Raw genomic sequence first — 16,267 nt, 5'->3', positions numbered from 1 at the left:
CAAAGGTGCTGTAAATCTTACCTATTAAAGGTCCCCAAATAATCACCAAGGAAAAAAGATAATCTTACGGTGATCAAATTTCTAATGTCCCATAAATGATCAAATTTAGTTCTCTAAAGATCCGATGAAGGAACGAGTCGAAGAAAGAATTTTCCTAATCAATATGGGTCAACTTATTGATTATCTAAGTGTTGGGAATTTTTTTAGGTGCTCTCTTTACCTTTTAGGTTTTGTACACACATATTGGAGCTTTTTGTTCGAGATACGTGCGGTTGAGCAATTTTACTGGAGTCTTTAATAACAAATCGATCCAACACTTACATTAGTCTCGAGATTGACAAAATATGAAACTAACATTGTCTTGATTATTCATGCATACTACTACAAAACTCTCCAACAAACTTTAGTTTATAAAACCTACAAAAAAAACTTCCATCTCTAAGGATGGGTGAAAGATAATTAAAAGGCATCCTCAAGGATTCCCTAAATGTGGATGTTTCTATACATTAGCTTAGACTAACTTTCACACTTAAGTACTTCTGATTCATAGGATGACTTCATAACATTTTAGAGGTGGAGCACCTGAAAGACATTGATCAGTTCTCTTTACCGGTGGCTACCTTTCATAATTAAGAGATGGTTCCTTGAGCAGAGTAAATGTGGAGAATAAATTTTGTTCATAAGCCGCCATCAATAATTCTCTTTCCCCACATGAGCTTATACTCCTGATTGGAGCTTCATCTGCCGCAAAGAGATGTATGCCAAGAGACGATACCCGAAAACCATGGCAATTAGAGCAGTGACTTCCCTCAAACCATTATCTATTTTCATTTCGTTTATAGCAGGAACGACGTGCTCATATTGAACCTTGAGAAGAAGCCTGTAGGTGTGGTAGTTGAAAGAAAGATAACGTATCCATGATATAAAATCTGGAACTTTCTGCAAAAACACAACCAATGTTGTTAGTCAATCAGTTTTGTCTTGTGATGCACATTGTAGCACTAAAAAATAATAATTTTCAGTGTGAAGTTCTTGGAAGTTGGAACTGATATTTATTAAAGAAAATGTGTTTTTTTTTTTTTTTTTTTCCTTTAACTGTATAAAAGATCTCATATTTTTCAAAGATTGTTTGGTCAATAGTGACAAATTTGGGGTTCGGGAATGATTCAGCACGACAAAGCTTCAGAAAAAGTTGGCAAATGATCGATAAAATCGAGAGAACATCGGATAAAAACAAAAATTAAGTCTAAAAATATATATATTTCATATGTTAAATTCTAAAATAACAGTTAAAAAATAAAAATAATCTGTGAGTTTTTCAAGAAATCATCGATTTAGTAGACAACTACTAAAATCTTTATTTAATCAAGATTTTTTGAAAAATCACAGATTTTTGTCACGACTGAGTTCTGAGATTATGCAGCTACTTCGTCCATCTTATGAATCAATCCGTCGCTCTCTTCACATGGATTAAGAAGTTAGCTGGTATTATAGACATTCCATGAACTTTTCTCAAAGAAATGTTTATAACCATAATTCATCTGAGAAAGGTGTATAGCTCCTAAGTGTACTTGCAAGCATACCTTCACAAAGAACCCTCCAGCGAGCATGAAAGTCATAGCAGTTACTGAAGCCAGAGTCGTGGCCTTTTTTATATCCATCAATGTAGCGCCAATAGCCAGTCCAAGGCCCTGCCAATGCATCTATCTTAGTTACTCATGCTAGGTCATTTAATCTATGACACATGATCTTTGCACCATGGACACTTTTTTTTTTTTTAAGAAGTTAATTGCGTTAAGTTGTTGTACCTGAGCTGCGATAATGCTGAGGAATACGGTAAGCAGTGTTAGGAAAAAAGATTCAGCAGTCAATCTCAAGCCCGTCATGAAGTAGACAACAAGAAGGAATAATATAGGTGGGAAGAGATCAAGTGGTAGGTCGCTCGTGGTTCTTGCAAGGAAATATGCGCTTAACTTATACATGTCAACTGCTCGTTCTTTGTTTAGCATGGCCCTCTCTTGAGGGAATGTGAAGATTGCTGTGAAAACTGGGAAAAAGCCCCAGAAGACAGCAATGAAGAACAGAAGCCCTGCCTACAATGCAAAGTGATTAGATAATTAGACAAGAACTGTCTCTAAATTCAATGCAAACTGAAGATTTACATGCTTCAGTCTATAATTTTCATTTGGTGCTTATCTAAATGTATGGTTGCTAGAATAGGGACATGTTTGCGGGAAATAAAGCGAGAAATGAACACATGAATGACCCCTAAAATTATGTTTAATGCAGGGAACTGATTTGAAAAGTAGGTGAAACATGTAGGATATGGTATGTAGTGTTATGGATTGAGTAATTTTTTGAATGGGCACATGCATTTACATGTCACACCTTGTGTGAGTTTGGAATTTATTAAAAGAGAAATAGACACTCAAAAATAATAAAAAATAAGTATAAAGTATATCATAGGTATGTTTTTGTAATGTTTCCCATTAGTTTTCTCAAATGTTTCCTACACATTTCTCACCATATCCCAGATTCAAAAAACATTGTTGCCTCATTTTCCAAGAAATGTCTATCCTCTTGGGAAACAGATTGCGTACGTATGCCCCATTTCAACTATTCTTATTCTCACACATGAGCTGAAATGAGTAAAGACCATTTTTCCAGCATTATGGTAGGATGTTTTCGGAGATGTTTATTTTTGTCGGGGGAGATGTTTACTTGTTTGAGTCCTTAATTATCTAAGACATTGTGTATTGGTAAAGCATTGAATTTTGATTTTGGTATCAATCTCAGACTGCTTAGAAATAGGAATATTTATAAGTGTGAAAATTTAATACATTTATTATGGAAATATTGTTGAAATGAGGGAAATTATCAGGAAACAGTCATTGAAATTGTAGGAAATGATAAAGTAAACAGTAAAACTCAATTCCAAGTAATTGAAATGCAACAAACAACCACATGGAGTATGAAAATGAATATTAAAAATGTTCTGCCACACGTTGGCCCAAGTATTATAAATCCCGATAATGACAATTATATTCTACATGGAAATAAGAATAACTATACACCTTAATATGTAAAGTGCCTTGCTTAAATGAACAAACTATTACATACTATTCACACATTGTATATTTTTATTTTCTAAATATGTGCGAATAATTTTCTAATATATTCAACTAGTTAGAACATGGACAATTATATGTGTATGCTAACTTTCTTAGAATACATTAAAATAAGAGGATATAGATACATACATAGCTTTAATTCATTATTTCTACTAATAGACGGATATTATGTGTAATTTTTGTGATTATTGAATATTATTGTTGTGTGATTAACAAGTCATTTCTAAAGGCAATTTATAATTATTGTTGTTTTTATAAATTTATCAATATTTTTTTATAATAGGTTTTTCAAAAAAGGAATATTTCCACCAAACAATACACCAAAACAAAAAAAAAAATTGTTTGTTAAATTGTATAGTGAGTCTTGTGGAAATAGAAATATTTTGGTATATTTCAAGGAAATATGTCAACATATCTCGAACTCAAACTCGAAGTTGGATTCCTCTGACGTCAAGGCTGAGTCTCTAGTATAATTTTGGCTCGAGCTAATGTGAGACAAATGCCGAATCATGTTTGAGTTAGGCTAAGTCAAGCCATAACACCTGAAATGGGATGCGTTATAAGTGAGTTAGCTCTGAGTTGGTTAGTGTCAAGGCCAAGTTAGACTGAATCCTTGTCCATTGTTTATACCTTTCACTGGATGATGCCTTTACCATGGATTCACCTTTCTTGTCTCAATTGCAAGATTCCTCTTTAGCAAAAATATGCTGAAGGAGTTGATCAAGTAGTAAGCCCTCTTTCCAGTGCATGAGCTTGTTCTTGGAGTCCTTGTATTACTATGACAGCTTGGAACATGGAAGATCACATCAATGGTCATATTAGCTCTGCAAAAGTTTGTAGCTCTTGAACTTGATGTCATCACCCATCTTGTTAGCGAAATAGATAGTCTTGATTGTTTCTGTTTAGTTCACGAGCTGTCTTAGGAAACTGGTCATATCTTGGTCTTCTTAGGAAACTAGTACATAAAGCATCAAACAACAAGCTGAACATGTGATGGCACATACAATCATCTTCCTTCCATTTTTGTTGATGGCACATGTACTTAAAAACTTGGAATTGCAAGGAAATTCATTATCGATACATTGTACACCTTACACTGCTTCAAGAAGAATTCTCTGTTGTATTGCCAATGGTAGAAATCCTTTCCATCAAAACGGGGTGGATTAGTTGGAATGACTCCAATTGGGGTATGTTAGCCATTTTTCCGTAAGACATTCAATCTGTTGGTAAATTAATTTTGGGGAAAAAACCTTTTGCACTTATCTAAAATGGCTAAATTGACATTTGACTAATGAAGTGAACAACTTTGAGGCGTATTACACGCTTTTTGAAGATAGTCAAAGCCCCCCCTCCCCCCCTCCACAACGCACACACGCACACAAAAGACTGATGAGTACAACACTCCTATCTTCAGGATTGAACTAAGCTTTGACTTGTTCTAGGCTTTAGGATCTGACTTCAATTTTCTCAGTTGTAATGTTAGTGATAAATTTGGCAAATTTCTCTTCCAACTCTTTATAAAAGTTTGGTTGGTAGAGACAACCAATGTTCCAACATCCCAAGGTCCAATCACTAGGTTCCTTGTTCACCAAGTACCCCAATTCCTGTGAGACACCGTAGTTTGTAAGAGATTACTTTTAAAAATTTAAACATTTACCAAGTACCCCATTTGTTTGTTTTAAAAGCAGAGCAATTTGAAAATTTTGCTAATAAAACTCAAAAACATTGAATATAGGGGAATCTAATCCCCAAAATGGTTGGGTTTTTAACTCCTATTGATCTCAATACATTAATATATCAATTTATTTTATTTAAGTTCATTCTGAATACTTTAAAGTTAGAATACAACAACAAAATATTCCAAATCCAAGTACCTCATCCAATAATGTAGGGATCAATTGCAGCACTTTGAGACTAACTCAAGGTTGATTTTATTGTCAATCAGGAGGGTTGACCTAGTAGCCGTATTCACAAGCTTTATGGTGTAGCGACTAGCAAGAAGTGTGTATAAGAACACTCAAATATAGCAGGGTGTTTTGGAGACTTTTTCTTCTTTAGTTTGTTCGCTATATCTAATTGTCAATCTTTGGAGATGCTATCTTACTCTATCACACTTCTACAAGAACTTGTATTCTCCTTATAGATGAGGGTTTTTATTCTCAACATTGGCGATAATCCAATATTTCCCTATTTATCTTTTTCATCTCTTTTTTTCTTCATTGATTTCTACTTTCCTCTTCTACTTTCTTTTCTTTGTCGAAAATACACGACCATCGATCTTACTTTCCTGCTTCAGATGCAGTTTCTTGTCCTCCTTGTTCTATCCTAGTGCAATTTTTATCTATTTATTTAAATTTCTAGGTGCCCATTTGCATATTAACACACCATGGTGTCACAATGTGAAAAAAGCCCATATTCGATGACCCGAGATCATCAAATTTTATAAAATTTGACAGACCAAGGCATTGAATTTTTCATCATGGAATTTGTTTTTTCGACAGGCCGAAACCGTCAAATTGGAGGATGAGAAATTAGACGGCTCTAACTCGTCAAATCGAGGAACATCAAAAATTTCAATGGAGCTAGGCCGTCGAAATTCGGCTCTAAATTTGTGGGCCTTAACCCATCAAATTTTCCTATCGAATTTTCCAATTTTCATGTAGTGTGTCTTCAGTGCATTGCAATTTTGCTCATGAAATATGAGCATTTTTTTTCTTACTCGTGTTTTATTCTCCTTGTTTTTTTCCATCCATTTGGCGTAAAATCTTTAGAGAGTTTAAGAGGGCTTTCTATGGGGACTTTTTAAGTAGATGGGAAGCTCTCTATATTGAGTGAGGTGGTGGTGTTTGTCCCTTCCTTTCTGGTTGAGGTGGGTCTACTTGTTTTTATCTTCCTTCTATCTAATAAATTCAGTTATGAATACAAAATATATAGTATTGGCTTTCTAACATTAGATATAACTATTGGATAGAATTAAATTTAACAAGATTCATGTTTTCTTCCCCAAATAGTTGGGATAAGGTACTACTAGTGATGATGATGGCGATCCTAATGTGTATCAGTATAACAAATAATATTATTAAGCTTTCTTGTAAAATATGAAAAAGTGACATGTGCAAGTTATGCAGAAACTACATATCTAAAACTCAAATTAACAAATAGAAATACAACCAAAATGGTAGTGTTCAGGGCAGATTTTGTTGTAGCTGTGCTTATAGTGGATGGGTAGGAAGACTTTAAAGTAAGCACATGAACTTAAAGTGAATTCAGCACAATGAGTAGTACAAGTGGTTGGTCTACTCAATTTAACAAGGCAAAGTGTACATACCTGGTCCTGAAGGCCTTTAGGAGTAGTACCATCTGAGCGCCACCATAGCAAGCCCAACATAATTGCAGTGGCGAGAACTTGAGTGATTCTCAACCAACTTAAGTAATCATGCTTTCTTTCTTTGAGGCCTCGCCAAAATAGGATGGAAAATTGTTGGCACCAGCTTGCCCCCCATTCTCTCTTTGGAGAAGACACCTTCGACTTTAAGTCTTCATCAATAGGGATTGGTGCCATAAGTTTTTTCTTCTCTGTCTCTGCAACTCGTGTCTCATAGGCCTCCACTAGATACTGTTTTCATGAAACATTGAAAAATATATTTTATTTCTTGGAATGATCATGTGTTCTGGTAATTAAAAAACAACCAAACCTTTACCTCATGCACAACTATTGGAGATGGCTTTCCATTTCTTGTTTCGGTTTCCAAGTTCCCCATCTGTACTTTGTCTTCTAATTCCGATGGTACAGAAACATCATTTATGTTTCCATTTGCGAGGTCTAGCAAGAATTCTGCCGGGTTCATGGCAATAAGAGGAGAGCATCCAATGGATGAGAAATAAACCATTGCTTCAGATGCTTTTCCAAAGTACAACAAACTCCCTTTCCCCAGAAGGATCAACTTGTCAAACTTATGAAAAAGTCTGCTTGATGGCTGATGGATCGTAGTTATCACTGTTTTTCCCTCCTGTCATTAGATCAAAACTGATGTCGTAACAAGTTTTCAAGCTCAACATAAACTTTCTCTGTTTAACTAAATTCTTAAAAGTTTCTTATTGTCTCGGAATGTCTAGGCCAAGACTGGAACGAAACATTGTTCCCAGCCAAGGTTTACAAATCGAATTCGATGTGGACTTAGGTCCACTTGATGTGATAGATGCAGGGCTCAATCTAGTTTTCGAATTCGGAAAGATTATGATTTATGTTCCAATTACTCTGATAATCTCCTGAGTTATCCCCTCAACTTGATTTGTATGTTGGTTGAGATGAGTTGGATCTGCATCTTTTTTTAAAACCAGTAATCTGAAATTTTAATTTTACGTACCTCAGCTATATCATGTAGCATTTGAACTGTCCTTAGGGCTGTTGTGGAATCCAAGCCAGAGGTTGGTTCATCGAGGAACAGGAGAGAAGGGTTGATTATAATCTCATTGCCAATACAAACTCTCTTCCTCTCGCCACCCGAAACTCCCCGTACAAAGGAGCCTCCAATCATAGTGTCTTGACACCTACACACCGTGATATCTCCCCAAGTTAGCTTTCGAGAATTCAGAACTATTACCATGGTTTTTTCTCTTAATCCTCAATTAAGTTCAAATCATCTCAATTTTACAAAAGTACCACATAAGTTGTACTTAGTTTACATTATTAAGAGGAAAAAAGAGTATTAGTATTACCTCTCTAATCCAAGCTCACAGATTACGTCCAATGCTCGTTCTTCCTTCTGTTGTTTTGTCAATGTCTTCGGCAGTCGCAGTAGTGCTGCATATGTTAACGTTTCTCTCACTGTAAGGTGAGGAAATAGAACGTCGTCTTGAGTCACGAATCCTATCCTGCCATGTGTTTCATGTTACATTTTTATGTTGTTTTTTGTTTCTTTTGTTTTTTGTTTTTTTTTTTTTTTTTTTTGATAGATACATTTTTATGCTCTTTCCAGCTTAATTTTCACCTTTGCATCATGATTTGATCTAATCATCACCTCAGGGAAACCCCTTAAAATGAACTTCAGAACCCATCATTCCAAAGAAGATGCACAATGAACATGTTTTTGGGTCAATTTTCTGTCAAAGAAAAGCATGTCTTTTAGAAGGTACAGTTACTGCTTGAGGTCCTTCTAAATTATTACAATAACCAAACATCAAATGGTAAGGTTTATGAGTCTCTTGATACCATCTGGTTCAAAAACACAACCTTCACCTACCATTTTTTAATGTGATGAAACTTTGTAATCATGTTTTATGAGTTTTAGACTTCTGTTATTATTACTACACTTGCTTACTATACCATTATTTTATTTTTTTTTGTGCTTCAATGCCTTTATTATTTTGCTTATTTTCTTCAAGTTTAACCTATATTAATGGATGACAATGTCAATGATATTGAAAAATATTTGTCAGATAGATAACCAAAAATTCCTTAAAAAAATATTTGTATGATAGATAACCAAATAATACTTAAAATTTTCCAAATTAGAATATATATGTTTGATTTAGTTTTTTTAAGAAAAAAAGGAACATGAAACAGAAAATACTATGCTTTTGACTATTATTATTATTATATATGCTTTTGAGATAGTGTACAAAGATCTATCTAATTGAAACAACTAAGTGGTTTAGTCATTCTTATGTTTTCATTTCAGGTTATTTTAGTTGTTTTGGGGTACAATTTCACAATTGTAAACTAATTTCAAGTAAATAAAACGAATTTGCCACTTTACCTGTTCTTGTAAAAAAAATTATTTACAAAAATGGGTTACAATACCCATCTTTAAAATTTTTATATTCGTTTCTTATAAACTCATAATGTGTGTTGTTGATATAATATTTTACCTGCGTTTTAAGGACTTGGAGTAAGGCTTGTCATTGAAAGTGATGGAACCACCAGGTGGAGATTCATTTAACCTCCCACCAAGAAGATTGAGGAGTGTCGTCTTTCCGCTGCCCGAAGGACCCATCAAAGCTAAAACTTCTCCTGGACTGGCTGAACCGGTAATACCATTTAAGATCTCCTTCTCCATAGTGGTCCTTACTCCTTTGATAACTACCTTGTACTTTACATCATTGAACTGCAAAAGAAACACCACTTCAGGTATATATATTTCTATCCATGATCCTAATCTTTTATGCTTGTAAATGATATTAAGTTGATCATGAATTCTTCTAAAAAAGAAATTAACTAAATGTCTGTATGATTGCTAGGAGAAATTATTTCTTGGAAAAAGGAATTCTGTGAAAAAATTATTTCTACAGTTTGAGTGCACTAAGGAAAATGCCAAAAAGAGAGTTGGTTTTTATTGTGGGGGTTAATATTGAAAGCAGTGTAATTGGACTTAGGAAAATTATTTTCATGCAGAGTCATACATCTTTGAAAATCATCTTTCCAAAGTCATTTTACCACTTATTTTCCATGCACACTCATAGAAACCCTTGGGATTTGTATGATTGTGAGTTTTTGCTCAAAAATAATTTTTTCTATGAATGATTTTATGAACTTGAGGAGAAATTTTTTTTCCAAGGGAGTGAGAAAACATTTTGTATGGGAAAACACTTTTGGGAGGGAAAATACACAATCATACACCTTTTGTTTTGTTTTGTTTATTTTTTTTTTTTTTGATGACGAGGTGTTTGGACCCGTAGGCCCGACTAGTAGAGGTAAGACAACTGGCCTCTTAGAGCACCATATCTCACCCAAATCCCCTCAAGTACATGTAATACCTCTGCAAACCACACATACTAGGTAAGTCGGGATAAATTCGTTTGAATTGCAAACAAAGGTGCTTGAACTCAAGACCTCTCACTTTCTGGAGGGAGACCTTGCCACTACTCCCTGAAAATTATGTTTCCTAAAGAAATCATTTTCCCATTCCCTAACCATGCGCAATCATATAGAACCTTAGGATAAGTATCTTTGCATGGTTGTAAGTTTCTGCACAAAAATAATTTTCCATAAAATAATGATTTTTTTTGCTTCTTGATGGGAAAATATTCTCCAATCTTGTCTTCCAAACTAATGACTAACTCTCTTTTTTTATATATATCAATGTCACATTTTCTAAGGAAGTTCATTTTCTCAAGAAATTAATGTTATGGTAAATTCACCAATTATGTCATTTGGTTTTAGAGTTTGACTCGGGCAGAGTACAGACAATACTTATGATTTGTTTGCTAGGAAAATCAATTTCCTTGAAAACAGAAATTGTGTGTATTTGTTTTGACATTTTTATGAGTAAGTGAATTTTCATTCAAAATTAATTTTCCTGTGATCATGGGTGAATATTGTCTCATACCTTTTACAGAAAATAAATTTTCCAAGAAATTCAAGTAAATTTGATTGAGAATTTAGGGAATAAATTATTCTTGTGTGAGAATCACTAGCCATAGAGGATAATGATCAGATTTGACTTTGACTCTCATTGACTAATAATTTAGGGGTGTCAATGGGTCGGTTCTGGGTGGTTCCACAGAACCGGAGCCTCGATATTCAATTCCAGGTACGAGATCCTTGGAACTAGAACTGACCTTGCAAATACCCGATACCCATTAAGATTGATATTTTATTTTTCGAATGAGAAAATAAAATATAAGTATCCAATAAAATAAATAATTATTTATATGTGTAATAATTTAACTTGTAATTCCTCAAATGAAAATTAAGATTAACAATGTATGGCAAATCAAATTTTTGAGAATAAAATCATTAAAAATTAGGGTATGAATCATTCATTTGTTGTTGAAATTGTATAATATATGAAAAATAAATGGACATTCACGTAAAGAAACAAGTGAAAATTAAATAAGTCAAAATTCTCTTTATATTTTAAATTTTGCTCAAATAGTTTTACTTCAAAATTTCTCTTTATTAGTATTTATTTAATTAAACTGCTAGTTTTGTTATAAATTTACTAATCGGGTACCCGAATGATACCCAATTCTTATCGGGTACATAAAGACTGGCCCAAAACCGACTAATCGGTTTTGGGTACATCGGCCTTAATTAATTAATATAAGTAGGGGAGATCGGTTTTGGGTACATCGGCCTTAATTAATTAATATAAGTAGGGGAGAGGGAAAGATATCCTGCATCACTAGTAACATTACCTTGAGATAAATCGGCAAGGTTGGCTCTGAATGAATCTTCTTGCGTACACCAGCTTCAAGATCCTCAGCTGCAATTAGAAACACAGAGATAATTATATCATTTGATATGAGGGTATGTTTTTTCCTGGGAAAATCAAAGTTGTTGAAAACTCAATCTCTCTGCATTTCTTTCTCCGTTTATTGAGAAAATTGATTTTCTTGCAATGTTCAGAAAATCATTTTCTTTCCTCTTTGGAAAAATGATTTTCCTATCTAGAAAATTTGGAATCAACTCACTTGGTTTGGATCTTCTAATGGAAATCAAACATAGGCAATTGATTTTCTTTGCCATCTAAAATTTTCCTATTAAGTGGTTTGGCCTTCTGATAGTTAAATACCATCTTCCTGATGCCTGGAGTGACAAATCAAAAGGAGTTCACACCTACTGGAAGAGGGGGTCCAAGTGAGCTAAAATAATTAATGAAAGACATTGAAAATGACTGATTTTGGCTGATTTTAGGAAAGTCAAATCAAGGACTTTTCCAGCTAAAGGTGGAACATAGGGGTAGTTTGGTCATTTTATATTAGGAGGTATGTATGAGCTCAATTTGAAAACATAGGTATCTCATATGCAAAATGCTGAAATGAAAAAAGTATTTACTACGATTCTCACCAATCTGTCGTGGGATGTACAAATAATCATATAAGTATTTTCTCGTGATACGAGCAAAAATCATTTACGGTTATATATACATATCCACGTCAGAATTGTGAGAATCACAATAAATCGTGTGTCACCCCAACACGAATATGTTTAAATTATGAGTCGTGCTGGGGTGACATAGGATTTACTGTGATTCTCATAATTCTGACATGGACAAGCATATATAATCATAAATGATATTTACTCGTATCACGAGGAAACACATCTATGATTATGTGCACATCCCATTTCAAACTTGTGAGAATCACAGTAAATACTTTTTGTCATTTCAGCATTTTTCTTAAATTATTTCAACATCATTAAATTTGTTAAATTAAAAAATAGACTGTTATTTAGAAAAACAAATGGTAAATAAATGATATTTATATCTTAAAAAACATTATTATAATGACCGTTATTTATAGATTATAGTTGTTCGCTCTCACTTACTTTTCAGTGTTAGATCACCCATGACCATGAATCACATCTAATCTGAAATCCTAACCGTTGAAATCAAAGAGTCAAAATCAAGCGGCAAATGGACGTCCAAGATTCTTCACTTGGTCCAGATTTTTGATTTTTGACCAAGACGTATCATAATGTTATCCCAAACATTATGATTGAAAACATGTACACCGACAAATGATACCAAATTTCCTCTTTTTATTCAATCATTTTTTACCAAATTGTCATGATCACTCACCTCCAATGGCCTATATTCGTCCCTCTCAATACAGATGATTGCGATATATTATTGTCCTCTTCAAAGCTCTATTATCTTTCTTTTAATGTTTCTTAGAAGTTAGTTATGCGTTTTTTTGTTCTAATGAAGCGGGATATCCGGAGACCACTCAACTAGTCTTCAGGGGGCACGTGTAGTCCCATCCTCCACACACCTCTAAGGGAGGATTCGAACTCAAGACCTTTGCTTCCTGAGATCTGGTCTTGGTCATCTCATTAATTTCTAAGGTTTAATTGTAAATAATGCTAAAGTGACCTCAAGATTGTGCCTCATATCATACTTTCCTGACATGGAAGTGTGTAGAAACTATAGATGTGGAAAGTGCGATATAAGGTACATCATTTCCCTTTTTAACATAGTCGAACATGTATCTCTAGGTTGACAAAATAAATGCCCACGTCTTTTAATAGTGTTAGGTATGCCAATTGGGGCAGCTAAAAGTCTGTCCAAAGACTGGGGGTTAAGACCTTGATTTTGACCCTACGAAGGTAGGGTTGGGTTAAAAAAAATGTAATCCATTAAATCCAAGTCAAACTAGGGTCTAACCATACTTGCTGGTTTATTTTACGGGTCGTGTTAGGGTGACATAAAGGGAGACATAGGGGTGACACAATGACATGGTGGCGCACACATAATCGTAGATGTTTTTTTGAGAGATATGAGTAAAAAGCATATACGATTATATGTGTGTCACTACATCATTTGTGTCACCCCTGTGTTTCCCACATATATATATATATATATATATTTGATATAATTTATAAATATAGAATTAGATGACTTACATAATAAATAAACAAAAAATAAAAGATTAAAATTGAAAAAAAAAATTTATTTCATCTCTAAACATTTTCTCAACTAGGATGAAGATTGAACCCCTATTTTGTTAAAAAGGTAATATTAAATGAATCCAAATGATTTAAAAATAAATAAAAATGCATGAATTTAAATTGTTTATAAAACTTAAAAATCGACACTTATACAAAATCGATTAGGACTGGATTTGGACTTGATCGAATTAGAACCCCTAGAGGTGTATAATTTAGGCCCGCCCATTTTAGGGTTAGGTTAACCAAGCCTGGCCCAAATCCACCCATCGATAGCCATAGATTAAATGTTAATTGAATATTCCAAATGTGAAGGTTAATTATACTATCAAACCTCGGGATGCACGAAATCAAGTCTTGAACTTATTAGATCGAAAAACAAATAATAATTATAATTATAATTAAATATTAAAAAAAAGAAAAAGTGGAAATTGTCTTACGAATATCATCATCACTGAATCCTCGTAGATCGGCGATGTCTTCAGGAGGTACGGTAAAGCCAGTGAAATTAAAAGAGAAGCCCAAGCTGGCGCTGGAGGCTCTGCTCAAAGCAGCGCCGCTACTCACCTCGTCCATATCCAGCTTCAGCTGCGCACTTCTCGACTTCCTTATGTGTGTCTTACGCCCAGGTGAAGCCATTCGCTTGCCGACACTCGACTTCCTGGATAGGCTCGCTCCACCATCGGCTTCAGTTAAAATTCCTCGGCTCGGCGATTTTCTTACTATGGTATCCAACTGCTCCGATTTTGTCCTCGCTAGTCCAGTCGATGTCGTTTCCATCTTCATCGAATTAATACATAAAAATAAAATAAAAAATTTGATAACTCCAGGATTTTTTTGATATATTTTAAAAACAGAACCACAGATTCGGTACAATTAGTTGAGTTAATTTACATTTATTTAAAAGGAAAAATAAGTATATTTCTTTCTTGAAGCTATCTTAATTTCTTTAAAAAAAAAAAAAAAAAAAACCCAACGATTCGGTAGTCGAACCGATTTTATTACAAAATCTAGTTGGATGTGGTGGGAGCACTGTTTTACTATGGTTTATAAAACATTGATTGCAATGCAATTATTGTTTATTTTGAAAATAATTTAAAAATTGGAGTTTTGTTCAAAATATTTGAATTACTTTTTCCAATAAACATTGGTTATATTTTCTACGTGTCTCTAATTTCGTTTTCTAGAAAATTTAATTTGTGCAGTTAAAAATTTTAAGTTTGAGATTTTCTACACAAAAATATTCTTTTAAACTAAGGTATTCGTGCCAACTCATGAAAACCTTATCAACTTGAAACACATTTACAAAAAGAAAATTATAAATTAAAACAATAAAATTGTTTCATTGCAAATTTAAAATGGGTAGAAAAATAATTTGTTTAGAAGATATGAATTTTAGGTGTATGATTGCCCATTTTTCATAAAATGTATTTTCCATCCAAAGCAATTTCCATCTTGGGCATTAAAATGCATTCCCATCTTTCTCCAGAAAAATGTTTTTCCAACTCCAAATGTAATTGTCTCGTGCATTTCAAGGTGCAATCAAAGAAAGTAATTCATTTCTTATTGAAATTTATTTTTCTATGACTATTTTTCCAAGAAATTTATTTATTTTCCTTAAAATTTCTTCATGCAGTAAGTAATATACACTAATAGCTAAATGCAATGAAACTCAAATATAATTTCTCAGATGGAATTCAAATATCATATTTTATATGAATTTTATACATATAAAGAGATCACCTATATCTGTTTATTGAGAGAGAGAGAGAGAGAGTAATACCTTGTGTTTGTGAGAGAAAAAAAGAGAAGCAAAGTATAACAGGAGAGTTGGAGTTCGTAGGCGTGTGACATCCTCCGGAAAGTGTGGCGTCTGCTGTTATAAAGACCAGTAAGATAGGAGAAGAGCAGTTGAAATGACGAAAGTACCCTTACTTTTTCGACATAAATAACAAAATTGGCATTATAGCTTATTAAATGGATAATAACTGGTGAAAGCAAAGGACAGGATAGCTACCGTACACGTGTACAATATAATTTTCCGTAATCCTGAGCCATACGGTCCACGTGTACCACAACTCAAAGGTTGCACTTCTTGGGGCGGCCCTACCCAACTCAGTGTTCGATCTTATCAGTGGGTCTATGTGTACCATCGTCAGCATCAACTATGTCTTGTTCTTATTATTTGTGACTGGCAGCCAACATTAAGGTCATCATTGAACCGGTTCGGGTCAGATTTGGATTAGTCCTAATCCAATTCTAAATAGTGTGTATGCTCGTATGGTAGACCAGTCCTAAACTTACTTAGTATGTATGATTTGTCAAGTATTACATATATCTTGCAAGACGTCATCAAGTCGATCGAGGTATAACTAGCGTGTGGAAGCTAAGGGCAACGAACCTATTGACCACTACTGCATGATACGTTCATGGGAGGGACAGTCGATTTTTTGGTGAGAAATTTCAATGATATATGGTACCCTAAAAGATCAGTTGTCCCGCCCTAGTAGTCGAGACTTCAGATCATAACACCACTATCAACAAAAATATATATATATATATATAGTATAATTCAGTCAAGATAATATCAATCAACTTTCTCTTGTGTATTCTATTTGAGTTATTCTTTTATATATATATATATAGATATAGATATATAATAAATCAATTTGTATAATTTTGTGTTTCGTAATCTTTCAATTGATCCATCTCAACATCCTTATCTCTATTACATTCAATCTATTAA

At 33.8% G+C, this 16,267-nt stretch overlaps 1 protein-coding gene across 2 annotated transcripts; it reads right to left on the bottom strand.

Moving 5' to 3' along the window:
* Positions 1 to 334: 334 nt before the first annotated feature.
* Positions 335 to 15,424, bottom strand: LOC147400194 (ABC transporter G family member 22-like). 2 transcript variants are annotated; one of them, XM_086445794.1, is made up of 11 exons: positions 15,305 to 15,424; positions 13,962 to 14,301; positions 11,271 to 11,338; positions 9,003 to 9,238; positions 7,851 to 8,006; positions 7,499 to 7,682; positions 6,833 to 7,141; positions 6,460 to 6,747; positions 1,809 to 2,093; positions 1,584 to 1,691; positions 335 to 939 (listed from the first exon to the last, which is right to left on the bottom strand). In XM_086445794.1, exons 2-11 carry the CDS (start codon positions 14,299 to 14,301, stop codon positions 718 to 720), a joined length of 2,196 nt encoding a protein of 731 aa, XP_086301920.1. In that variant the 5' UTR covers positions 15,305 to 15,424; the 3' UTR covers positions 335 to 717. The 2 variants fall into 2 exon arrangements, with proteins under 2 accessions (XP_086301920.1, XP_086301919.1); XM_086445793.1 differs by lacking the exon at positions 15,305 to 15,424 and having other exon boundaries at positions 13,962 to 14,307.
* Positions 15,425 to 16,267: the final 843 nt, after the last annotated feature.

This window comes from Akebia trifoliata, chromosome 6 (genome assembly GCF_017979445.1).
Source record: "Akebia trifoliata isolate Shusen 1 chromosome 6, ASM1797944v1, whole genome shotgun sequence".
Classification (NCBI taxonomy): Eukaryota; Viridiplantae; Streptophyta; class Magnoliopsida; order Ranunculales; family Lardizabalaceae; genus Akebia; species Akebia trifoliata.
This window is presented reverse-complemented; position numbering and strand designations above follow the sequence as displayed.